The sequence below is a fragment of the Prionailurus bengalensis genome, chromosome A1, assembly GCF_016509475.1.
Source record: "Prionailurus bengalensis isolate Pbe53 chromosome A1, Fcat_Pben_1.1_paternal_pri, whole genome shotgun sequence".
Taxonomy (NCBI): Eukaryota; Metazoa; Chordata; class Mammalia; order Carnivora; family Felidae; genus Prionailurus; species Prionailurus bengalensis.
The window spans coordinates 110,276,500-110,301,101 of NC_057343.1; the positions used below are offsets into that span (position 1 = coordinate 110,276,500).

The 24,602-nt window shown below is 52.3% G+C and overlaps 2 protein-coding genes across 8 annotated transcripts; one reads left to right on the plus strand and one right to left on the minus strand.

Annotated features, from left to right (window-relative positions):
- The first annotated feature begins 514 nt into the window (after positions 1-514).
- Positions 515-4,347, plus strand: SOWAHA (sosondowah ankyrin repeat domain family member A). The gene has a single exon (XM_043587584.1). It carries the CDS (start codon positions 936-938, stop codon positions 2,643-2,645), a length of 1,710 nt encoding a protein of 569 aa, XP_043443519.1. The 5' UTR covers positions 515-935; the 3' UTR covers positions 2,646-4,347.
- Positions 4,348-8,644: 4,297 nt separating this feature from the next.
- Positions 8,645-17,323, minus strand: SHROOM1 (shroom family member 1). 7 transcript variants are annotated; one of them, XM_043587646.1, is made up of 9 exons: positions 16,990-17,320; positions 16,434-16,587; positions 12,038-13,046; positions 11,892-11,947; positions 11,453-11,662; positions 10,697-11,263; positions 10,462-10,576; positions 10,083-10,355; positions 8,645-9,963 (listed from the first exon to the last, which is right to left on the minus strand). In XM_043587646.1, the coding sequence occupies exons 3-9, from the start codon at positions 13,007-13,009 to the stop codon at positions 9,631-9,633; spliced, it is 2,526 nt and encodes an 841-aa protein (XP_043443581.1). In that variant the 5' UTR covers positions 13,010-13,046; positions 16,434-16,587; positions 16,990-17,320; the 3' UTR covers positions 8,645-9,630. The 7 variants fall into 7 exon arrangements, with proteins under 7 accessions (XP_043443581.1, XP_043443563.1, XP_043443553.1 ...); XM_043587628.1 differs by having other exon boundaries at positions 10,462-10,597; positions 16,990-17,319; XM_043587618.1 differs by having other exon boundaries at positions 11,892-13,046; positions 16,990-17,323.
- Between the last annotated feature and the right edge of the window lie 7,279 nt (positions 17,324-24,602).

Sequence of the window (24,602 nt, forward strand, 5' to 3'; positions counted from 1 at the left end):
TTAAGCTTCCGACTTCTGCTCAGGTCATGATGTCGCGGTTCGTGAGTTAGAGCCCTGGGTCGGGCTCTGTGCTGACAGCTCAGAACCTGGAGCTGCTTCAGGTTCTGTGCCTCCCTCTCTCTCTGCCCCTCCCCTGCTCGCACTCTGTCTCTCTCTGTCTCAAAAATAAATAAACACTAAAAAAAAAAAAAAATTAAAACGTCTCTTCTAAACCTCGGCTAACATACATGGCCATGCACAATGAATTGTCTTTGCTGCAGATTGCAAGAAGCCGTTTTCCTCCGTGAAACGCAGAGGAATCGACAATTGGAAAGATACCGATGGTCTTTAAATAAAATATTGCTTTTAAGTAATCTCCTGATATTTTGTGGTGGTTAACTATTCCTTATGGAAATAAAAATCCTTCCCTCTCCGGTCGACCACGGCATCCCTGGGAAACACGCCCACCTAGCAACCGGGAGCCAGCTGAACCATGGCACTGCGCCTTTAATTCCCGGCTCGGGAGGGGTGCAGTGGATAATTTCCGCTCCCCCACTCCCTCCGCGGCCCTGGTGGCAACCGTCACCTGTAAGGCGAGCACCGAGCACGGGCGATGGAGCCTGGCGCCCATTGGACAGAATACAAAGGCAGAAACCTACCCCGAAGACTGGGGGCCTGGCGCAGCGGAGGCGGTGGGCGCGCGCCGCGGCCCCCCGCACCTTTCTCCAGGAGACACCCGGGCCCCGCGGCGCGGGCGTGACCGGGGTCCAGCTTCATGGTCACGCCCGTCCCGCCTCAGTGAAAACAGGTGAGCGTGGCGGAGGAGGACGTGACTCCCGGAACCTCTGCTCCGGCTAGTCCCAGCGGGCGCGGCGACGTCCACCTGCCCCGGCAGCCGGGAGCCGAGGGCGGGTGGCAGGGGGTGGCCTCCGCTCTCCCGCGGGACGGGACTGACCATGGCGCTAGCCGCCGCGGCCGCCGCCGCGGCCGCCGGAGTGAGCCAGGCGGCCGTGCTGGGCTTCCTGCAGGAACACGGCGGCAAGGTGCGCAACTCGGATCTGGTGAGCCGCTTTAAGCCGCTCCTGGATGCCGGCGACCCGCGCGGCCGTGCCGCCCGCAGGGACCGCTTCAAGCAATTTGTCAACGACGTGGCTGTGGTGAGGGAGTTTGACGGCGTCAAGTTCGTGGTGCTGAGGAAGAAACCTAGGCCCCGGGAGGGACCAGAGCCCCTGGCCTCGTGCGTCCCCGGCACCCCCGCGATACCAGACCCTCCGTCGAACATCACTTCCGTCTCACAGGGGGAAACCCCCGGCTCGGGGGTTCCATCCCTGCCTGCAGAGCAGCAGTTGGTGGAACCACTTGAGGACCCGGCCCAGCCATTAGAGCCACAGGACACCCCCGGGGATCCGGCCTCTGAGCCCACTCAGCCGAACGGGGAGCTGTTGTTAGGTCTGGCCCAGCAGTCAGGGGGACCCTCCGACTCCCAGATTCCAGCCTTTGAGCTAGCCCTGCCCTATGAGGGACTCTCTGCAGACGTGGCCCCGCCGTCTAGGTCACCGTCGGAGGAGGTCTTGTCCCAAGCGGAGTCGCCGGACCAAGAACCTGGGCATGGAGCCACGAAAGAAGCCCTACCACTCCCTGGGCACGCGCCGCCGCCAAAGCCCTGCATGCTGCCGGTGCGCTGCGTTCCGGCCCCCTCCGCCCTCCGGATCCGGGCCGAGGAACAGGGCCTGCGCCGGCAGCTGTCGGAAGAACCGAGCCCCCGGAGCTCCCCACTGCTGCTGCGGCGGCTCTCGGTGGAAGAGTCTGGCCTGGGCCTCAGCCTGGGCCCGGGCCGTTCCCCACACCTGAGGCGCCTGTCGCGCGCCGGCCCGCGCCTGCTGAGCCCAGACACCGAGGAAGTGCCCGCCGCGCCGCCGCCGTCCGCCGTGCCTCTGGAGCCGACCGAGCACGAGTGGCTAGTGCGGGCGGCCGCGGGCTGCTGGACCCACCAGCTGCACGGGCTGCTGCTGCGCGACCGCGGCCTGGCGGCCAAGCGCGACTTCATATCTGGTTTCACGGCCTTGCATTGGGCCGCCAAGAGCGGAGACCGGGAGATGGCGCTGCAGCTGGTGGAGGTCGCGCGGCGCGGGGGCGCGCCTGTCGACGTGAACGCGCGCTCACACGGCGGCTACACGCCACTGCACCTGGCCGCTCTGCACGGCCACGAGGATGCCGCCGTGCTGCTGGTGGTGCGCCTGGGTGCGCAGGTGCATGTGCGTGACCATAGCGGGCGGCGCGCCTACCAATACCTCCCGCCCGGCGCCTCCTACGCGCTCCGCCGCCTGCTCGGCGACCCAAGCCTTCGAAGCTCTAGCGAGCTCGATGCTACCGGAGCTAGTGGTGGCACGCTTGCGACCCGGCGCCCGGTGCAAGTGGCTGCCACCATCCTCAGTTCCACCACCAGCGCGTTTCTGGGTGTCCTGGCCGACGACCTGATGCTCCAAGACCTGGCTCGGGGCTTGAGGAAGTCAGGCTCCTTGAGCAAGTTCTTGGGTGCCTCGCCCATGGCTCCACGTAAAAAGACTAAGACCCGCAGTGGCCTACCGGCTTTTTCAGAAATCTCTCGTCGACCTACTCCGGGGCCCTTCGCTGGGCTAGTGCCCAGCCTGCCTCCCACAACCTGACGGTCCCTGAGGCTCAGCTTGGTTGATGTAACCCAGCCTGCCCCTCAGTCCAAGCCTGCCCAGAACAAGGGCTCAACACCTGTGGCTACATCCTATTTCCAGCTTTCTCCACTGCAGCCTGTTTTACCCAGGTGGGCCTACGCCTCTAGCTTCTGCGGGAAGCTTGATCTGTCTGCGAAGATGGGAATCAAGATCTGAGAGAGCGCCACCTATAACAAATTCCAGAAATCAGGCTTGAACTTGGGAAACTTGAAATTTAGGATCAGAAGTTAAGGGCCCCTGCATGAGTTACCCGGACCTCTGCATCTACACACTCCCAAGCCAGAACTAGAGCAAGGGTTTCTAAATGTTGTGTGGTGTTGGATAGTTTGTGAGCTTTAAGATACAGAGTGGTTTTGTAATCTGATGCTTTTATCCTATTTTTAAATTGAAATGAGGTAAAACAATTTTCATAATAGCCTTTTGAAATTATATTTTTCCATTTTTAGGCAAAATGCTCATTTTCAATCTTTTGCTAAATATTTTGGAGTTCTATTTAAAAAACAGATGATCAAGATCTAAAGGAAATTAGTCCCAACCAACAAAACCCTTAAACCTTTACCTACCTCATTTTAGGCGTTCAAGATTCTAGAGAGTCTTGGAGACAGAATGTGACCATTGTGAATGTAATTAATTTCAGTTGTGCTGTGAATGCTAAATATTAGGAAGCAAGTGCATCTTGGGAGAAAGAATGATTTAACTGAGAGAAAGAGGCATTTTGGCAAATACTTTTAATTTGTGGTTGTCTTTATGATGAAATACAAAATGTCTTTGGCACTGGTGGGTGATTTTTTTTGATTTGGCATGAATATTTAATTTTTTAAGTGTGATTTATTTGTGAATGCACCATTGTGCCATGTTCCTGAATCTGGTTTTTCAAATCTGGCTGAGCCTTTCGATGCAGTACGTAAATATTCAAAGAAAAAAATGTCATAGCATTACACCAGAAAAATAACTGGTTAAATAATAGTGGGTACACTTAAAGAGCTACTATTTTATGTGAAAATTCTATAAAAACAAAAAGTATGTTATATCCATCTTTAAAAGCCATCTGAAAGCGGGCGCCTGAGTGGCTCAGTAGGTTGAGCGTCTGACTTCAGCCCGGGTCGAGCCCCGCGTCGGACTCTGTGCTGACAGCTCAGAGCCTGGAGCCTGCTTGGGATTCTGTGTCTCCCTCTCTCTCTGCCCCTCTCCTACTCATGCTCTGTCTCTCTCTCTCTGTCAAAAATAAATAATCATAAAAGCCATCTGAAAGCAAACAACTTATTCCAAAATAGCAAATGCAGAATTTCTTTGCTCAGTGAACTTAGAGGAATGGCCTAACTTCCCCAGACATTTGCTCACATCTATAATTGCGAAGGTTTGTAGATATCACCAAGAGGTCCCAGGCTCAACACATTGTAACTATAGTGGCTCTTTTTGTCTTTGAAAGATGGGGAATCTATTTGTTCAACCAGTCTTTTTGTATATCTTATTGTGGTAATGCTCTGCTTTTGCGAACTGTGTCTGCATGTCATTACTTCTATCAAATAGTTCTTGTGGCAGAGGAGAGTGCGGCTCCTCCCTTCCATATATATCAGTGAGGCATCTGACATTATTTAAGGCAATCCTTAATGGAATGTTTTGATTTAAGCAATGAAATAAACAAGTCTCTCATTTTGTTCCTGCTTGTGTGATAATGCACTCCCCTTCAACATTCTACAGCTCTTGCTACTGTATTTTTCTGTCTTCTAATCTAAATTTCTTCAGTTTCTCTTCATTCTCTTCCTGGCATTCTATTATTGAAAGAGTTTGAATTGATCTGCAAAATAAAGGCATCAGCCACACACAGTTACAAAAAAAAAAAAAAAAAAAAATAGATGAATGTAGGCTCTAATCTGACCCTTTCTACCTTCCTTGCCTGGAACTCTAGCTAAACGGCATAAATTATTTAAAAATGCAAATTAAATCTGCCTCTGCAGAAAAATTGTGGGAGGCAATAATTATAGCAATCTCAGTTGCTGAAGGTGTAGAAGATGGAATAAAATATTAGAGATTTTCCATGGTAAAAGAGAGGCTTGACTGAAAAAGTATAACAAAGGTCACAAACACAGGTATGACCTGCCTGGAGAAAGACAAAATCTAAACCAGCAAAGTAGTAATAATAGGAACTAATGTTTATTGCACACTCAAATCAGAGGAGGGTTACTTAAGCTGCCAGAAGAATCTTTGTGTTTCAGAAGGGCATGCTGCAAGCCTTTCAAGTGAAGTAAAACATTTGGCAGGAGTTCAGGATCAATAAGCCTAAAACTTAGGTTAAAAACCACTGTGTTTTCCTTACAGGTCAAGACTTTCTAAAACTATAGAGTAAATCAGTAGGAAATTACACTTTGATATGCATATGGAAAGTTTTCAAGTAACATATATTGCCTAGCAGGAGGTATACCTGTGAGGGGTATTGCCAACAAATGACATTAAATAAATAAATAAATAAATAAATAAATAAATAAATAAATAAATAAATAAATGTTGCTTATAAGTTAAGACAATTTAGCTGGCTAGAATCATCACAGGGAAAAGAATCACTCTTTTTAATGCAGGAGAAGTTGATCATTGATATAGATGTGTATGAGTCACCCAGAGCAAGCTTTTAAATAAAGGTTTACACTTCCTTTCAGGGAGGCTGGGGGTTGTTCTTAAACGTGTCTCACTTATCTAATGAAGACCAGGGTATATGTGGTGATATACATATGGCCTGCATTTATTAAGCACCAGCATGCTTCTAACCACTGCACAAGTATTAACCTCAACCTTATAAAGTATGTTCTGTTAGTATCTTGATTTTAAAGCAAGGAAACTGACACCACAACAAATTGTAAGTATCTTGTCCAGGCTTCACAGCTAGTGACTGTCAGAAAGGGATGGCCTTCTGGTGCTCTTTTCCATGACAGTGTCCTGGTGCAGAAAAGCGAGGTGGTCTTATCTCAGCCCTTACTCATCTAGTGACCTTAGGCAAATCACCTAATTCTCCAAACTCTGTCTCCCTCCTTCATGGGACATAAGACTGGCCGTACCTATCCTACAGGCTGTGAGGAGGGTGGGGCATAGGAAAGAAGTAGGTATAGCTCCTTGGGAACTGCAACACCATCCTGAAATATCACCGGGGTGCCCAGTTGGTCCCATAGGGGTATCTGGCTGCATTCCAAAACCAAATAGCTCTGATTTGTGGCTTTGCTTTACACGATCAGCACTCTTTTACCATGTTAGTATCTGTATACATAAGTAACAATGGCAGCTGCAGGGAAAAATATTCCCACCAAAAGGAGATTATCTCATGTTCTGTATGATATCACTTTAGTTAAAAATAGACACCACAATGTCTTTCTTAATACACATTCCTCTAGCATCCCTAACCCGCCTTCCAGACCTAACCAGATGTCATTCAGCCAGCTGTACTGAAAGCACTTCTCAACACAATTATAAAGCTGGGACCACCCAGGACCCATATTCTCCGCCCCCTCCCCCTTTTTTTTTTTCACTTTTTCCTGGAAGAAATTATTTGACCTTTTAAAATGGTTTCATAAATAGACTCTTTATGGTTCTCCAGATAGCTTTTTGCCTTGAACCTCTGTCCTGGCCTTACCCTTCCAGAACTACCACATCTCTGGACTTGAGCCTGTGAAGCAGAGGTGGCCTCAGGTGTTACTACAGGGAAGAGGAAAAAAGGAAGAGATGGAGAAACCAGTCGGGCAGGTGCGGGGGTGGGGGGGAAGGGTTGGAATTTGTCCAGATATCTCCTGGTGGGGGGGGGGGGTCTTCCTAGAGGACAGTTGGTGCTGATTTATTTTATTTAATTATTTTTTTAACGTTTATTTATTTTTGGGACAGAGAGAGACAGAGCATGAATGGGGGAGGGGCAGAGAGAGAGGGAGACACAGAATCGGAAACAGCCTCCAGGCTCTGAGCCATCAGCCCAGAGCCTGACGCGGGGCTCGAACTCACGGACCGCGAGATCGTGACCTGGCTGATGTCGGACGCTTAACCGACTGCGCCACCCAGGCGCCCCCAGTTGGTGCTGATTTAAGTTGCAACAACAGGTAAACCCCCTACCGTGATGGTCTAAACTGTAGCCAGCCTGAGATGGTAACACTACCGGGGTGGGGGGCGTTGAGAGGATTGCTTTACAGCAATTGCTGGCTCCGGCCCCTCCTCCCTCTGCCCCCACACTCCCCTTCCGTCTCTTCTCTCTGCAATTCTCAACCATCTTTGACCTAAATCTCCTCACAAGCTTCTGATTTACATGTGCATGAACAGCAAGGTGATTTGCTCCCGAGAGGATCCCTGAGGTTTACAGCAGCCGCTCCCGGAGGTACGCCGTATGCAGAGCAGTCTGTTCCAGACAGATTGCGCGCCGGTTTGGGGCGCCGCGGAACGCTGCTTCCCTATTCCGTTTCCAATTCACAGTCTGAAGGTAAAAAGTACACTAATTAAATCCACATTAGGAGGCGCAGCGGGGGCGGGGCTAGGGGAGCTGGGGAGGCGGCCGCGGGACTGCTGTTGCCTAGCAACAACGCCAGCCGAAGCATGCCCCTCTGCAAAAAACCAGGGACACCGCCGCAGGCAGCGGGGCTGGGGGCGAGCAGGTGCGTGTGCTGACGGCTTAAAGACACAGAGGCAGGGGCGCCTGGGTGGCTCAGTCGGTTAAGCCTCCGACTTCAGCTCAGGTCACGATCTCCCGGTCCGTGAGTTTGAGCCCCGCGTCAGGCTCTGGGCTGATGGCTCAGAGCCTGGAGCCTGCTTCCGATTCTGTGTCTCCCTCTCTCTCTGTCCCTCCCCTGTTCATGCTCTGTCTCTCTCTGTCTCAAAAATAAATAAATGTTAAAAAAACAAAAAAAGACACAGAGTCAGAACCCCCAAAAGAGACCCATGAAACCCTCTTTTCCACCCTGGGGGACTAAGTAAGGCTCTTTTTGATACTGATAACTCGATATCAACACTCCCGGCTTCCCTGCTCCCCACTTCTCATTAACCAACAACTTTCCAACGAAGGCCCAGTGGCTGGCCAGAATTCCTTTCCGACAGAAGCAAAAAGGCTCAGATCCAGCCGTCAGGCCTAAGGAGCACTGCTCAGCAGGGAAGGCAAAGCCCCTGTGGTTAGCCCAGAAGCCCTCCTAGCTGTAGACGAGGCGTTATGAAATACAGGTAGCTTTCATCACAAGGAGAACAGTGCCCTCTGCTGGCAGCGCCCCGGCGGGTCGAATTCACCGGCCTTCTGGCGCCCGCTCACACAGCACTGCTAAAAGTCTTAGCCTGTGGTGCCAGTGCTGAACATGTATAGTGCACCTTCTTGCACCTTGAGGGAATAACGGCGTGGAAGGGGCATAAAAGGGAGAAAGAAGAAGACAGAGGCAAAACGGAAAGATGGGTGCAGGAGGTGTGGCCGTACTCCCCATCTGGTAAAGACAAGCACAGGAGCCTCATAACTCTCCGTGGAAAACCCCAGACAGAACCAAAGTGCAGTTAAACGGAACAATGACAGGCACTGCTCCTCAAGCCCATCCCGGGCTGGAAGTGCTTTGTCTGAAGTACACAATTTCCGTTGGCCTGATGACTGTTAAGTGTTTTTCTAAGAGTATCACAATGGGAGAATGCAGTGGGGACTCTACCGGCCAAGAGGCAGAAATAAGTAGATTTCATCCAGACTATTTCAAAGCGACCTGCCCTGCTAGGCAGAGGACTTTGGAGCGGAGGCCCTGCCCACAGTGTTCAAAGGAGAGAAGCAAAGCATAATGTTAGAACCCACAACTGCCTCAGCAGGAGCCCCATATGTTTTTTATAAAAAGGCACAATGTTAGCATTGTTCTATGCTCAATAGCCCGACTGTTATAACTAATGCTTTGTTATGAATACGACCATTTAAAATTCCCAACCAGTTGCACTTAGTGACAATATGCATCAGAAAACAAGCCCAGAAGCAGAGATTTCTCACTTTGGGGTCAGTTGGCTTTAAATACACATACACATGCCTTTTAGTGTGCCCAGCTTCCAAAAATACACCGAACATTTGCATGAACTATGTTCTCAGCCCTGGCGTTTGCAGCTGCAAATACTAAAGCACATTCTCACATGTATATTTGAGAACTTAACATTGATTCTGTGTACACAGGGCTGATGCGCAAATAGAGGGGAGTATGTGTCCTCTGTTTCGTTCCACACCAGCACCTTCCTCCCACTCCCAACCCCAAGGCACCCCCACCCCAGCCTCTCTAGCATACAAGCTCAGCTGCCTCTCCAGGTCCTCAGCCCCCACATTCTAGGTTTCCAGGGCCCTCATGCCTCACCTTCAACTTGAGGTAAAACCCAGCAAAAGAGACCTGGATTCGGCCAATCAGGCCTAGGCTTTTGTGGTAGTGACGCAGTCACCAGAACTGGGAAGGATTACTGGTGGCAACTGAGTTGAGGGCCCAGCATTCCCTTGGTCACGACCGGTTTCAAGCCTGTATAGTCTTCCTAGGGATTCCCACACCTGACTGATGCCCTCCAACAAATCCCTCTTTTGCTCTACTCAGGCAAGGCTGGTGTCCATGGTCTGTAAACAAGATCCCTCCAGGTGACACACATTTCTCACATCAATTATTATTAAGAGAAAGAAAGAAAAGACAAGTAAAAAGACCGTTTTTCATCTTAAATTTAAATGCTCCTCTAATTTGTCTCCTCTCCCTCCAACCAGCCTGGACTGAGTCTCTCATCACAAAAAGGGGAAATACTGCAGTTGTAAAAATCCATAAATTAATTACCAAATAATCCACAAGACTTGGGTAAGACCACATGAAAACACTTAGAAGAATTCTGGGAAGACCCGTCAGGGTCTTCCCCGCCCCAAGGGAAAAGCACCGAGTAAACAAGCGTCACCCCCAGTTACGTCGGTGAGGCGCAGAGAAATGCTCCCCACCCCCACTGCCTGTAATTAGATGAGGGGCAGAGGGAAAGACGGTTTATCTGGAGAACGGGTCTCTGGGGGCAAGGTCATCCTGGGAGGCAGGGGACGACGGCCAAGGTCGCTCCTGACGGAGTCCAGTTGGTCCTGAAGGAGCCGGACCCGCTCGTCTAGGCTGCGCTGCTGGGCCAGAACGGCGGCCTTGCCCGCCAGCAAGGCGCGATAGGCGCGCAGCTCCTCCGCGGGCAGGGCCTTCACCAGCACCTCCCGCAGGGCCCGCTCGCGCCGCGCCACGTGCTCCTTCAGCTCCTTGGCGTCTTCCTGCTGCCGTTTCAGGAGACCGAGTCGCTGCAGCAGAGAGGCCTGCAGTCGCAGGGAGAGCGCGCCGTGAGCAGGGAGATGGCGCCGTGGTTCCCAGGATGGTCCCAGAAGCCGGCAGGCCCCTCACCACCCCGCTCTCCCCCGGCCGGAACCCCTGTCACCTGCTCGTCTGGGTCGCCGTCTGCGCCCTCCCGGGCCAGGGCGCGGCGCACGCGGGCCAGGCGACTGCCCAGCAGCAGCAGCAGGCCAAGCACGCGCTCTAGGTCGGCCATGAACCTGCTGAACCGCTCTAGGTCGCGGGGTGCACAGGTCTGGCCCACCACGGCCTCCAGAGCAGCCCCGCGCCTGGCCCAATCCTGGGCCACCCGGTGCAGCCGCTCCTGTTCTGCCTGAAGGTCCCGCAGCATCTTTTGGAGGAGATTGGCTAGCTCCATCTGCAGGGAGGGCGTGGGTACTTAAAGGTGAGGCCAGACTCTGAATTCTTAGCCCATACTCTGGGCTCTTGCCCCACCCAGTCTCCACCACCCCCTCCACACTCACTTTCTTGGCTTCGATGCTGTTTGGATCAGGGAGACCCTGACCACAGGGTTGGTCAGGCACAGGGTGGGTGGTATGGTTTTCAGACCTCATCTCCTGAGAAGTTGGCCGGAGCTGGCTGGAGTTAAATAGATAGCACCTGGGTACAAAACCAGAGCTCCCTGGGTTATCCTCCCCGCCACCCACCAGAGTGCAGGGACTTAGAACCCCCCTAGTCCCTAGTACCCCCCACACTCACCCTGGCTCAGGAGTACCAGCAGCGTCCTTTCCAGCCTCCTCACCGGCTGGCCTCATCGCAGCCCAGACCTCAGCTAAAGGAATCAGCCCATCTAGCAGACCCAGGGGTGGCTCTGGACTGGGACAGGAAGTGAGTGTGTCACTCATAGAGGGATCCAGTCTGGCCAGCTCCTGAACCAGCTCCTCAAGGCGCAGACTGCGCCATGTTGGCCTGGAAACAGGCTGGCCAGTGCCCCAAGCTAGGGCAGTACGGACAGGAGCACCTGGGGTACTGTTGCCTGGAGGTTCCAGGACATCAACTGGAAGAGGTTTGAGGGGGTCTGTAGCTGCAAGTGGGTCAATGGTCAGCAGTCCAGTGGGGTTGAAGGTTGGAATGTCACCATTTGCAGTCCCAGGGGGGCTACAGCATGTAGTCCTGGAAATGCGCACAGAACCATTTATCCTCCACCAGCTGTCATCTGCCCCTGCAGTCTCTGGGTGCTCATGGAGGGGGTGCTCTGGGGGGACTCCAGCTTGGTCAACCCCCTGGCCCAAGCCGGTTTCATACTGCTGGTCAGAGACATGGACACTGGAAGTGGAAGAGACAAAATAAGAAAAAACTCTGTCCAAAGACAAGCACTGGCCTCCAAGGACCACCTGTCTCCATCCCCACAAGCCAGGCTGCCAGGCTGGAGAAGGTTCCATTGCCCTCTAGAATTTTGTTGTTATGTGTGGGAAAGAGGTATCTCATTCAGCTTGGAAGCAAGAGGCAACTCACCTGGTTGGGTTTCCTGTGGGCGCATGGGTGTCTGGAGGTGATCTCATTCTGACCAAGGGGACGTCTTCCAGGAAAACCTCATCATCAGGAAGGGAAGGGAGTCGGGCAGACCCAAGGCATGTCTCTGAGACCCTCTGTTCACGGTCTGCAGGACTGCTCTGGAGGCACTCGGCAGGACACAACACTGCAGCTTCCTTCTGAGTCAGGAACCTGGAGGAAGGGACCCCACACTGACTACAGTGACCAGAAAGGAAGCTCTAGGTGCTGCACCAGAAGACACAGCAGGAGGTGGGGGGAATAGTAAGGGATGTCGTTTGTAAAAGACAAAATCAGAAGGCCCAAACTGAGGGTAGGTGATGGGCCCTCTCTTTTCTTGGACAAGAGCTATGAAAACTGCTTCTCTCCAACTTCTGGTCCCCTGGTGGTCCATGTCTCTCACCTGGAAAGTTTGGTCTGAAACAACAGTCTGGGGGTTTCTGCTCCTTGGGGAGCAACCTGGAAAGGCAAACAGTTGCTTGAAATGTAGCTCAAGTTTTCATTTTCCCAGATGTCCCCTACCCCAAGCCTGCAGCCTATCTTCCACACCTGAACAACGGGCGTGACCCCTCCTGAACCTCCCCAGGGAGCCAAGACTTCGCCTGAAGCGCTCCGACTCCGTCTGGAAGGCCTATGGGCGTCACCGAACTTCAGGGACCGCGGTTCTGGATCCTCTGTGCCTCGAGGCTGCGTCTCAGGCAGCCATCTGATCTGGTGATCTTCCAACTCTGCCAGCACCCTGCGCTCCTGGGGCTCGGGCCCGGCAAAGCCAGAGCTGGAGCAGGCGTCACTCGAACATCCCCCCACAGATCCACCGCCTCGACCCACGCGATCCAGCTTCCCTGGCTCAGAGAAGCACCACTTCCGCTGCTGGGTGGCTAGGCGCCCCCGGCCGACTGGTCCCCGCGCGGGAGCCCCAGAGCGCCCCGGCTCCACTTCCCCGCCCGGATGGCTGAGCGAGGCGGAGCGCGGGTGCGCCGCGGGGGGCCGCGCGGGTGCAGCCGGCCGCAGGCGGGCGGGCAGGCTCATGCGGAGCTCCTTGCGCTGGAAGGACGTCTCCCGGAGCACCCGCCGTTGCGCGCCCTGCAGCCGCTGGCGGTAGGCAGCCCGCGAGGCCGGTGGGCTGGGCGGCTCGACGGCCCGCGCCTCCGCCTCCGCCTCGGCCGCCAGAGCAAACAGCAGCGGGGTGGCCTGCCGGCTGAGCGGCCCCGACGTTCCCTGGACCTCTGGGAGCCGCAGCCCACTGCGCGCGGCGGCCGCGGGCCGGGGCTGCGGGGATGCCCGAAGGCCGGCGGCGGGCGCGGCGGAGGCTGGGCCACCCCACACCACGCGCACGTAGTCCCAGTCTAGATAAGGGAGGAGGTCAGTTCCAGGCGATGGCGTGCGCGGCTCTGGAGCGCCGGAGGCCGCGGAGAAAGAGCTGTAGGCCGAGTCGGCGCGCGCGGACAGCCGCCGCAGGTCCAGGCTGCGAGTGGACGAGGCTGGGGAGGCGCGGTCGCCCCCAGGCCCCAGGGCCTCCATGGCTCACAGGTGAGTGCTTAGACCAGCTCCGTGGATCCTGGAGGAACACAGATGGCGCCGTGGGGGAGGAGCCGGGAAAGGCTGGCCACTCCAACAGGGACAGCCAGGTGCTTACACATCCCCTCTTTGGTCACAGGATCTTTAGTGCTGCCATTTCCCGGGTCAGGGATGGCATAGGCGGTGGGGCCAGCCCCTGGGAGCGGAATTTGAGGGCCTTAACTATTCTCCCTTAGCTTAGGGGAAGGAATTGGCAACTGGCCCATTCCCTCCTGGGGTTCTCCTGGCCCGTAGCCCACCTTTACCCTGGCACCTCCTGGAGCGCTGAGAATGTACCCATATTCCTTCCCTCCCCAACCCAGTCCCACCCAGGCTGCTTCCTGCCAGCTTTGTTAGCTTCTCCATGTGATCTTTCCCTGATAAACAATGGTCAAGAACGTTCTGAGATCACAGGGGAGCCAAGAAAGGAGGGGGGGGGGGAAGACCCAGGTCAGGTGGTAGGGACAGCTTCACAGCCTCCCTTCCTCCTCTGTGTCAGTTATGTTCCCAGTGCTTTATATAAATATTTATCTTGATCCTTATAACTGCTATCTGCATTTTACAGATGAGGACATGGAGGGTTTTAGGGGGAAATGATTTGCCCAGGGGCACACGGCTGGTAAGAAGCAGAGCCCGGCCTGGAATTTGGGCCTGCCTCCAAGCTTACTGCAGCCAGAATCAATTTCCTAGAAGCAAACCCTGCTGAAAGTCAGTTTACCCTCACACCACCACCCCCCCCAACTGCCTGAGTCCTCCAACAAAGCCCAAACTCCACTGTGGGAAACAGTCACCCTCACCTCCTCTCAAAATACTGGCAGATTCCAGAATAATATGGTCTCTGCTTTGGAGCCTCACACCCCAGACTTTGTCCTGCTACTCCTCCTACTGGGACCAGCTTAAAGGTCTCCAGACCTTTTGGGACCGCCTACGGTGTCCTAAGCTTCCCCCCAACACAGCACTCATCACCCTATGTAATTGTTGGCTTACTTGCAATTCTGATTCCCTCTTCCCATTCCAACCCCTGAGCTTCCAGAGAACAGGCTCTGCACTTACTCATCTCTGTCCCCTCAGTGCCTGGCATGAAGTCGATGTTAAAGAAATAGTTGTTGAATGGCACGGAAAGGAGTAGATTGGCAATGAGTGCATGGAAGGTGGCTTTGGTGGAGAAGGAAGAGAGTCCTTTGCTTCTGCCCACTCTTCTCTCCCTAGTTGTCTTTTCTGGTGAATGGGGACAGAATGAATGAGGCAACTGCCACTGACCAGGTTTCTCATGCATCATCAGGAGCAAAAAGAGCAGGCAAGCACAGGTGCAGCAGGAGAGGCCAGAAATCAGTACCTCCCCAGGGCCAAGAAGAGAGAGTGGGGAGGAGTTGCATTGAGTGGGAGTGCATTGAGTCTTGGGAAACTGAGGTTCCATAAGGGCTCTGGAGACTTTGGGGAGGGGAAGGGCTTGCTTTGCCTGAGCTGGCTTGGTAAGGGGTGCAGAGGAGGGTGACTGGCAGCTGGAGCGGGTACTGAAAAGCAGACTTATTTGAGCTGCCTAAACTGGAACTCATGGTCACCCTTCACCCCCTTCCCCAAGGCCCCAGATGCTACAGAGTGCAGGTCACAGGCAGTAGGGGCAGTTAGGAGTGAGGATACAGTGTTTCCTAGAAGGCAGAGGCAGTACCTGCAACGTTCTCAGGAGTGGCTGTCAGCTGACCTGGGACCAGAGCATCTTGAGATTGCTGACTTGGAGGCATCTTTATGCCCACTAAGACCAGCCCAGCAGGTTGGTCCTCACGGTCAGGTTTGGGGGCCTCTTTTGCAGAGTGTTTCCACTCTCTGGACTTGAGGAAGACCAGAAGCCACTCTGAGTAGCAGCTCTGGTGAGGACAGTCACCTCCTCTAGGAAACCCACCCTAGGCACCTGGACACTAGCCCTCTCTCTTCCTATTCTGATTCCAGCTTGGGAGTATTGTTTCCTCTGACTCATGCTACCTATGTCTGTCCACTGTTGGCTTCCTGCATCTATAGGCAAGTGACTGTTCAGATATAAAAAAGGTTCCTCCAAAAAGGCCTTGAAAATTTTATCTTATTTGTGAGTTATTGTGTTCACCGAGGATTCTGAGGTCACCAAATAAAAACAGCTTGAATGGATAAGAAAATAAAACTGTGTGCACATATGTTTGCTTTTTACCCTTAACTTGTCTTGAGGATACTTTTCTAACGGTGGCCCCAGGAGACTGATAACCATGCAGGATGCTCACTGCTGTGCTATGAGGATGCAGCTCCTTTAGTGTGTTGTGGGGTCTCAACACACAAAACAAGGAGTCTACACACTTGATGGGCTGCAGGAGCCTCTTGCTGTCCAGCCAGCCACTGTGGGTGGGGGTGGCCGCACCCCTGGAGCCCTAGCACCCGCATTAGTGTCAGCTGTGGGCGGGGGCTGCAGAGCCAGTACCTACATAGAAGTGAAGTCCAAAGCCTAGAGCTCAAGGAGCTCTTCAGGCCTTCTGCCAAGCCTCTCCAGAGCCGGGGGGTTGGGGTGGGGGTGGGGGTGGGCAGCATGGAATCCTTGCTAGAAAACTGCCAGATGGGGGTCCAGCAGGTGGAGGTCACGTATACTCATCCTCTGAATGAAAGAGCAAGAGAGGAAAAGGAGACCAAGATGACTTCAGTGTTCAGAGCTGGAGGCCTGGGAGGTAGAGGTGACAGTCTCAGGAAGGAAGAAGCTGGGATGGGGACTGGCCAGGGGTCCAGTGCTCATTCCGTCTGGGGCCTGTGGGCTTTATAGTTTCTGTGGCAAGTTTGGGAAGCTGGGAAGTTGGGATGTCTAGACCTCAGCAGAGAGGTTGGACCAGGCAAGCAGGCCAACTCAGGTTTTTAGTGAGATGATGTTAGGGAAATAGATGAAGACAGCTTTCTGGCTCCTCAAACCTCACCAATACAGGTAAGGTTACCAGAAGGGTAGACAACCTCACATGATCAACGATGACCAGGAATTAAAGCACACTATCTCAAAGGCCACCTCACATTTGACCTCTCTATGGAGAGGCTGTCCAGGCCACCCCTCTAGGATGGTTCTTCCCTCAGAACTAGGCTCACTGTGGGGACACTGCCTGCACCCGCAGTGTCCCTGCCACAGTGAGCTTCTGGGTCCAGGGACGCGTCTTGAATGCCAGCGCCCCAGATGTGGGGAAGTTCCGCGGGCTCTCCCATCCCCTGAGGGCCCTTTCTCCAGGCTGGTCCTCCCGGATGGTGCAGCCCGCGCAGCCTCCGCTTTCCGTCGCTCTAGCCCACACGGAGTCCCCAGAGACTCGAGCTCTGGGCCGCGCCGCGCGCAGAAAAGGCGGGATGCTGGCTGCACCCGGGGAGAGGAGGCCGCGGTCGTGGGCGGGCCACATACCTGGGGCTTCGAGCTCTGGAGAGTCGAGGCGGGAGAGAGGCGCAAGCCTGGCGACCGCAGGGGGCGGCAGAGTCACGCGGTGTGGCGCGATAGCGGGACCCCGGGGATGCCGGGAGAGCCGATGGCCGCGGGCCGGCACATTTCGGGGCCTTTCCTGTGGAGTGCAGCGTTGGGGAAGGAGGGCTCAGACCCATGCGGGAGACTGCGGGAGCTTGGGCGAGGGGGGCCCGCATTGTTCCGCGGCTCGGCGACCGCAGGGCGGGAGCCGGGGGTCGCGGACAGAGACCCCGCTGCGTGCGCTGGCCACACGGCGCGCTCCCCCGGCACCCTCAGTCTCTCGGTGTCTGCGTCCTCCCCGCCCGCTCAGCCAAAAGTACCCGCACGCAGGGCCCGACTCGACCCGCGCAGTCCAGACTAGGCGCGGGGCGAACACCTCCAGACTAACGACTCGCGGGTGCTCCGCGGCGCCCCAGCCCCACCCCCCAGCCCTCCCCGCCGCGGGGCGCGTCCTGCCCCCGCTGGGAAGGGGATCCCGCCGGTCGGCCCCGCAGCGTACCTGAACTCCAGCCCGAGACGCGCTCCTGGGCGCCGGCGGCCGCGCGGTGACATCAGAGCCCCGGGCTCCGGCTCCCGACCCCACCTCCAGGCTCCGGCCGCCGCGGGGGAGGTGCCACGTCCGGCCACCGGGGGCGGGAGCGCGGAGTGGCGGCGCTGCCCCCGGGATCGCCCGCGCCCCGCCCCCCACCCCGTGGGGTCCGCTCTCCGGCCTTAGCCCCGGGCCCGGGGGTTGGACACTCGTTCCCCCGCCGGACACAAGCCTCCTACTCCCCGCCGGAGAAGCGGGAGAGGGGGAGGAGGAAGGGCGACCGCGGCCCTCGCCCGTCCACCTCCAGCGCCGCCTGAGCCGGCGGGCGTGTCTTCAGCGCCAGTGGTGCGCGGGCTCGGGTCCCTGGGGGTCCCGACAGCCCCCTCGGTAGGGAACCCCTGAGCGGGCCCCAAGGGCACCAGACGGCCACAATTCCTTTCAAGCTTAGCTGAGTAAACACATCGGCCCGGGGGGCTGGTGTCTCTGTTCCTCTCCTGTGTGCAGTTCAGATGCTAAGTTACTCCTGGACCAATTCTCCCCCTCCACATCCTCCATTTCCAAAACTCGTCCAGCTCTTTGACTCCCACAGTAGGCTCTTATCTCCGATTTTTGCACGCCTTTTCTCCATTTCTCCTACTACCCGCATTAATCTAGGCCCTCTGGCCAGCCACCTGAACCACAGGGGGTGCATTGTGTATTGGCTTCTGCTGCCTTCAGTGGGTCCGTTAGGAGCTGCATGTAAGCACGTCTCCTGTGGCTTGGATAGAGGTCACTCCAGCCTTGGAGTCTGGTTCTCAAGGTCTTTGCCTTTGGGGTTCTCCGGACTTCAGAGATGCTCTAAATTCACTGCCAATAGCAGTGCTTTCCTCCCTGCTAGACCTCAGCCTTCCTTGTCCCTACTTCACAAAACTCTATCCTGTGACTACTGGCTCTGCCAAGAAATGCTCCATTCCTAGAAGGGACTAAGGGGCCCTTTGCTGAGCACTTTCAGTTCTCCAGTGCCTGAGGGCAGGGACTGTGTCCCCCATCCTGGCATCCTTGAATGATAAGTTTTGCTGGTGACAATAGCAAGGACCCAGAATTCAGACCAAGGATCAAAGCTACCACTTTCTGGTGGCACTGGGAAACTGAGGAACTCTGTCTGCTTGGATCTTCTAGGGAATGGAGACAACAGACACCTGAGTCTGGCTTCTCATTGTGCCCTCCTGTCTCTGCTCCTTTTTTTTTTTTTTTTAACGTTTATTTATTTTTGAGACAGAGAGAGACAGAGCATGAACGGGGGAGGGTCAGAGAGAGGGAGACACAGAATCTGAAACAGGCTCCAGGCTCTGAGCTGTCAACACAGAGCCCGATGCGGGGCTCGAAATCACGGACCGCGAGATCATGACCTGAGCCGTAGTCGGCCGCTTAACCGACTGAGCCACCCAGGCGCCCCTTTTTTTTTTTTTTAATGTTTATTTATTTTGATAGAGATTGAAAGGGAGAGCAGGAGCAGGGGAGAGAGGAAGAGAGAGACGCAGACAGAGAAACCCAAGCAGGCTCTGCTCTGTCAGCACAGAGCCCAATGGTGGCCCAAACTCATGAACTGTGAGATCATGACCTGAGCCAAAGTTGAAGTCTGATGCTTAACCGACTAAGCCATCCAGGCAACCCTGTCTCTGCTCCTTCTTCAAACACCACCACTATTGAGGCATCAGCCTTAGCTGGAGCCCTGGGTGTTAAGACAGTGGCTCAGAACTTCTTGGCTTTGAAAGCCTGCCTCTTTTAAGCTCCTGATCTACATGACTGGTGGCAGAGCAATATTACAATAGAGGGAACACATCTCAGCAACTAAAAGCCAATTCAAAATTGCTCAAGTTTTTAATTTGTAGTTTCAATTTTATATTGAAAAAATATCTTTATTGAAAACCACAAAGTGGACATAGTGTCCACAGCAATTTTTATTAACCCACTCAACCTTCCTGCTCCCTTACTTCTCTTGCACACTCTACAGAAGCTCTGTAGTTACCTCCCAGAAAACTGAAATCCTGTCCACCCACTTCTGTCCTTGACTCCTCTCTTCTGCCTTTTCTGACATCTGGAAGTTGACCTGGTCTTATGTGCTAGACATCGGTGTTGCTAGGAGCTGAGCTGACATTCATAGTTCTCCTGTTGCACATAGTCAATTCCACAGGACATCAGCATCAGACAAGGCCATCTGTAACCATGACGGGTCAAGACAAAAACAGAACCATTCTGTAATCATATCTGAACACAGACAATCCATGAACATTGTCCACATCGTAAAAATGACTTGGGGTGCCTGGGGGGCTCAGTTGGTTAAACCTCCGACTCTTGATTTCGGCTCAGGTCATGATCTCAGGGTTCATGAGATCCAGCCCCACATTGGGCTCTGCACTGACACTGAGGAGCCTTCTGGGGATTCTCTCTCTCCCTCTCCCTCTCTGCCCTTCCACTACTTGCACGCATAGCTCTCTCAAATAAATAAACTAAAAGAAAAAAAAAAAGACCAAACATCCTTGTGTCCTGGCTAATATGAGTGACTGCTGTTTCTTCACCAATGGCAGATTTAGTTTCACTCTCCTTGTTCCTCCTGCTACATCGGACTCATTGATACACCCAATCATGGAATTACTCCTCCTTCCTGAGGCATCAAACACTGAGAAAAGTCCTGCTGCTTTAACTCTCTCCAAAATCACTAACACAAGCCCAAATCCTGTAAGTCCTTTCTAACAGTGTCTTACTGAGATGCCCAGTGGTTCCTCGTGCCATGTGTTCCCCATCATTGCAGCAATCAATGTACCCAGTTTGTTCAACTGCAGGTGTGTACCTGGCGGTCTTTGACTGGAGAGCATTAAGAATTCCTAGCCCTTTATTACAAAAGTTCAAAGAATCTTGGAGGAGGGGAAGAAGAAACTGCTGCCAAGTTTGAGTCTCCTTTAGTGGTGGTGGAGGCCATGAAGAAAGTGGAGGCATGTACATATTTATGACATTTTTCTACAACATGAAAAAACAAATGCCTGTGCCCCTCTGTAATTCAGTATTTTCCCAGGCCTGGGAGAGGTCTTTTTTTGCTTACGTTTATTTATTTATTTTGAGAGAGACGAAGCGAATGTGAGTGGGGGAGGGACAGCGAGAGAGTAGAGGGAGAATCCCAAGCAGGCTCTATGTGGTCTGTGCAGTCAGTGTGCAGAGCCCAATGCGGGGCTCGAACCCATGAAACCATGAGATCATGACCTGAGCCGAAATCGAGTAGAGAGCTTAACCAACTCTGCCACCCAGGCATCGCTGGGAGAGGACTTTTAAAGAGCCTCAGGTGACTGTGCTTAGCCAGTGTTGAAACCACAGATCTCACCATTCGGCCAGGCCTTATCTCAAGGAACTGATGGGTGGGAAGGTGGTGGGCCTCATTCCACATGGCTTGGCACTTGTAATCTGAACTGTTGGAACCATACCTAAGTAACTGCCCACCTCCCAAGTCTCCCACAGATTCCTGCCCCACCCCCCCAGTGGATTTGGGTAATATGTTGTGACAATGGTATAAACACTAAAGGCTATGTCCTTCCTGCCAGGCACTGTGCCAAATCTCTGTACTCATCTTTTTAACACTGTTATTCCTGAGAAGTAGAAACCATTATACCCCCAGTTTACAAGTGAGGAGACTGAGGCTTGGGGAGATTAAATATCTTGGTCAAATAGCTCATAAAAAGTAGAGGCAAAACCCCATGATGGCTGGTTCCAAAGGCCATGGTCACATGACCAGTGAAAAGAACTGCAAGATGTGGATGTCCAAGGGTAGCTTTCCTATCCATGCAGGAGAATAGGATTTAGACTTCAGATTGAGCAGGACTAGAGCGTAATTGGGGAAGATGAGAAGTGAGTAGCACCAAGACCCCAGTCAGAATGTCCTTCTCTCTTTGTGTCCTCAACAGTCTAACATGTACCTGAGCTAGGTTTCATATGTAGTTTCCACATGTTTATTGTAAAGGGCTTGTAAAAACATTTCTTTCCAGAGGTACCTTTCAAGGTTTCCTGTGACTTAATTTTGGGGGGTGTTTATTTATTTTTGAGAGAAAGAGAGAAAACTCGGGGGAGGGGCAGAGAGAAAAGGAGACACAGAATGTGAAACAGGCTCCAGGCTCTACGCTGACAGCAGAGAGCCCAATGAGGGGCTTAAACTCACAAGCTGTGAGATCATGACCCGAGCCGAAGTCAGACACTTAACCAACTGAGCCACCCAGGTGCCACTGACATTTTAATTTGAAGTTATATCTCGGAGCTCATTCACTATCACTACCTGGCACTGTATCATTCTTTTTAATAGGTACCAGATTCTCCATTGCATGGGCATAAATACATTGGGCTGTCAATGGACATTTAGGTTAATCCTGTATTTTGCTATTACTAATTTTCTAATGAAGACCCCTAGTCATATATCTTTGCTCATACTTGTTTGTAGGATAAATTCCTAAAAGATTAATTGGAAGGGGACCCTCCCAGCCACTTCAGCTGACACCATACCAATTACAGGAGAGCCACCAACCTAACCATTCCTCAATTTCTGACCCTCAAAATGACAAGCAAAATAATTATAAATGTAGTCATGAAGTTTTGGAGTAGTTTGTTACATACTAAGAGATACATGTAACAAGGTATGTGAATTTTCAAATATGGTTGATATTGTTAAATTTCTTCCAAAGAGGCTGTCCCAATCTACATTTCTGTTGATGTATGAGAATGCCTATTTTCCTGCATCCTCACTAATAAAGAGTATTATTAAAATTTGATGCCTGAAATCTGAAAGGCAAAAATACTATCTCGCTGCTTTCATTTACGTCTTTAATAAATGAAATTGCACATCATTTTATACATTTAAAAGCCATTTGTATTAACTTTTGTGATCTGTCAATTCCCTTTGCTCATTTTTCTATTTGTCTTCTTATTGATTTATAAGATCTCTTCATATATTAAGCAATGAACTTTTTTTTTTCCCTTGTGTGTGGACAATATTTTCCCAACCTTATGTCTTTTGACTTAGTGGTGGCAATAAATCTATAAGACATGGTTGAATCAAAAGATTTTTCTTTTAGACAGCAACTATATAGCTGTCTTAATAATTCAGAGATAATCACAAAATGGTTAAAATACAGTGGAAGCTAGAAATCTTTCAACAAAATCAGATTGTCTATTTTTAGACATCCAACAAAGCATGAATCATTGCTTATACACAAATCTTTACCTAAATTATAAATGTTCCCTTGGAGCCAGTTTGTTTGCTTTCTAATTATACAGTGAGTTCACCACACTAGTTTAAAGACAGGGCTTTACAGGAAGACAGCCAAAAGAAGAGAACGGAGCCCACCCTCCCCTGTAGCAGCTTCTGACGGGTAAGGGGTCCGGGCAAGGCTCGGTAGTGATGAGCTATCATGGGATTAAATGAAAGTTCTCTTTCAGATCAGCAGGTCTTGGGTAGGAATGTTGGGCTGTCACATTCCTATTGAGTACACATATATCACCTTTTCCCTACAGGCAGTGGATGATATCTCAACCTCTGTTTGCTTTCACCATAATAACCCAGCTTTTCTCTGCTAGTGTGGCCCCAAGCCTCAGGCCTAGGACAATTCCATCTTCCTGGTCTGCCTTCGTTCAAATGTTACCCACATAGCCTTGGACAAGAGAGGTTAAATGAGAAAGATATAGAGAGAAGCTTCTCTTCTCCTTTTCCTACAGTGGACCTGGGACAGATACGTGGCAGTCAAGTGAGATTTTCTATTTTGTTCTTCTCCTCTCCTGGGACCCAGATGAAAAGTGTCAACTAAGCTTCATTTTGTTTCTCAAGAATATAAACTCAGACCCTGAACAAGAACCCCGGAGAAGAGCCTTGCCTGGAAAGGACAACAGCTGGCTCAAGCCCCGGAAAGGCCAACTTGCCTCTTCTGTGCTGGGGCACTAACAAGGCATGAGATAGTCTCCAAAGGGCTGGCTCCCAAAAGTGACCTTTGTTTGAGCTAAATGTCCCAGGGCTCTGCCTGCCAAGAAGTCACCTGGTCAGCATTTTCAAGGGGAGAGCAATCTGTTTCTAGAGCTCTGAGCCTGGAGCTGTACCCAAAAGCCACATGCCGAACTTGGGGCAGGATTGGGCCATGTGCATGTGGAGTGAATTGGCTCTGGAAGCAGATCATTAAGGTACTTAACATTTAGGTAGGAAGTGTTGCTGATTTTTTTTTTAATGTTTATTTATTTTGAGAGAGAGAGAGTGTGAGTGGAGGAGGGGCAGAGAGAGAGAGGGAGAGGGAGAATCCCAAGCAGGTGCTGCTGCACTGTCAGCACAGAGCCCGGCGTGGGGATCCATCTCACAAACCATGAGAACATGGCCTGAGCCAAAACCAACTCAGATGCTTAACCCACTGAGCCACCCAGGCGCCCCGAAATGTTGCTGATTTTAACTGATGCATCTGATCAGTAACTCACACAAAGGAGACTTCATCCTGGAACCTATGAGTGCATGTGTCCAGTTCCATCTTGGTCCATGTGTTTTTAGGACCCTGTCGGGGGTGAATGTGACAACACACACAGTGTCTAGTTGGCTGCTCTTTGTACTTCAAGGGAAGCATCAAGTTAGGGGAAAAAAGAGAAAAGTAAAGAAAAACAAAGGTATAAAGTTACTTTTGACTGTCCTAGCACATCAGGCAACACAATGAAGGGGGATTAGATCTATTTATTGGGTGACACCAAAGGAATTCTGGGGTTAAATAGCCACTAATAGCAATTGCCTGGAGGAACCAGAGATGGCCCATAGACAGGCTTATTGGCCACCCTGTGATTTCCCACCATAGAACAGAGATGTGTTCTCCAATTCAGTGTGTCCCAGGTATAGGAAAACCAGCATAGGGGGAAGAAGAGTGTGAGCTCACAACGTGGCAGACTGAGTGTGAATACCAGTAGCTGTATGACCCTGGAGAAACCCTAACCTTCCCGGACCTCCATTTCCTAGTCTGTAAAACAGGGATGTGACTATGCATTTGCCAGGTAAAGATTAAATGAGAGTTCATCACGTGTATTGAGTGGCAGGCTCGTAGTTGGCCATCAGTAAAAGGTATCAGATATATTATTATTCCTCACTTCAGCCTCCCCTGTGGGGAATACAGTCTCCACTAAGTCCTACCCTCAATTTCATCTCGAAGGGTTGGTTTATACACCAGGGGTTTCCCATGGTTGTTGGTAGCTTACTACTAAATTTTGCTTACTAGGGGCACTCGGGTGGCTCAGTCAGTTAAGTGTCTGACTCCAGCTCAGGAGATGATCTTGCAGTTCACAAGTTCGAGCCCCACGACAGGCTCTGTACTGACAGCTCGGAGCCCGGAGCCTGCTTCGGATTCCGTGTCTCCCTCTCTCTTTGCCCCTCCTCTACTCGTGCTCTGTCTCTCCCTCAAAAATAAATACTAAATATTGAAAATTTTCTTTTAATTTTTGCTTACTACTCCTCCAAACATGGCTGCAGGGGACATCCAAACACTTTTTTCTTGGGAGGAATCCCAGGTTATGTGGGCGAGACAGGGCCCCTCCTTTGAAAGCCAGCCAGC

Excerpts from the sequence above, each read along its gene's own strand:
- SOWAHA (XM_043587584.1), top strand. The coding sequence starts at position 936 with ATGGCGCTAGCCGCCGCGGCCGCCGCCGCGGCCGCCGGAGTGAGCCAG.
- SHROOM1 (XM_043587600.1), bottom strand. The coding sequence starts at position 13,009 with ATGGAGGCCCTGGGGCCTGGGGGCGACCGCGCCTCCCCAGCCTCGTCC. Across the intron at positions 11,663-11,891 it reads TTTCAGACCAAACTTTCCAG|GTTCCTGACTCAGAAGGAAG; the intron begins GTGAGAGACATG and ends CCCTTCCTCCAG. Across the intron at positions 9,964-10,082 it reads ACGGCGACCCAGACGAGCAG|GCCTCTCTGCTGCAGCGACT; the intron begins GTGACAGGGGTT and ends CTGCGACTGCAG.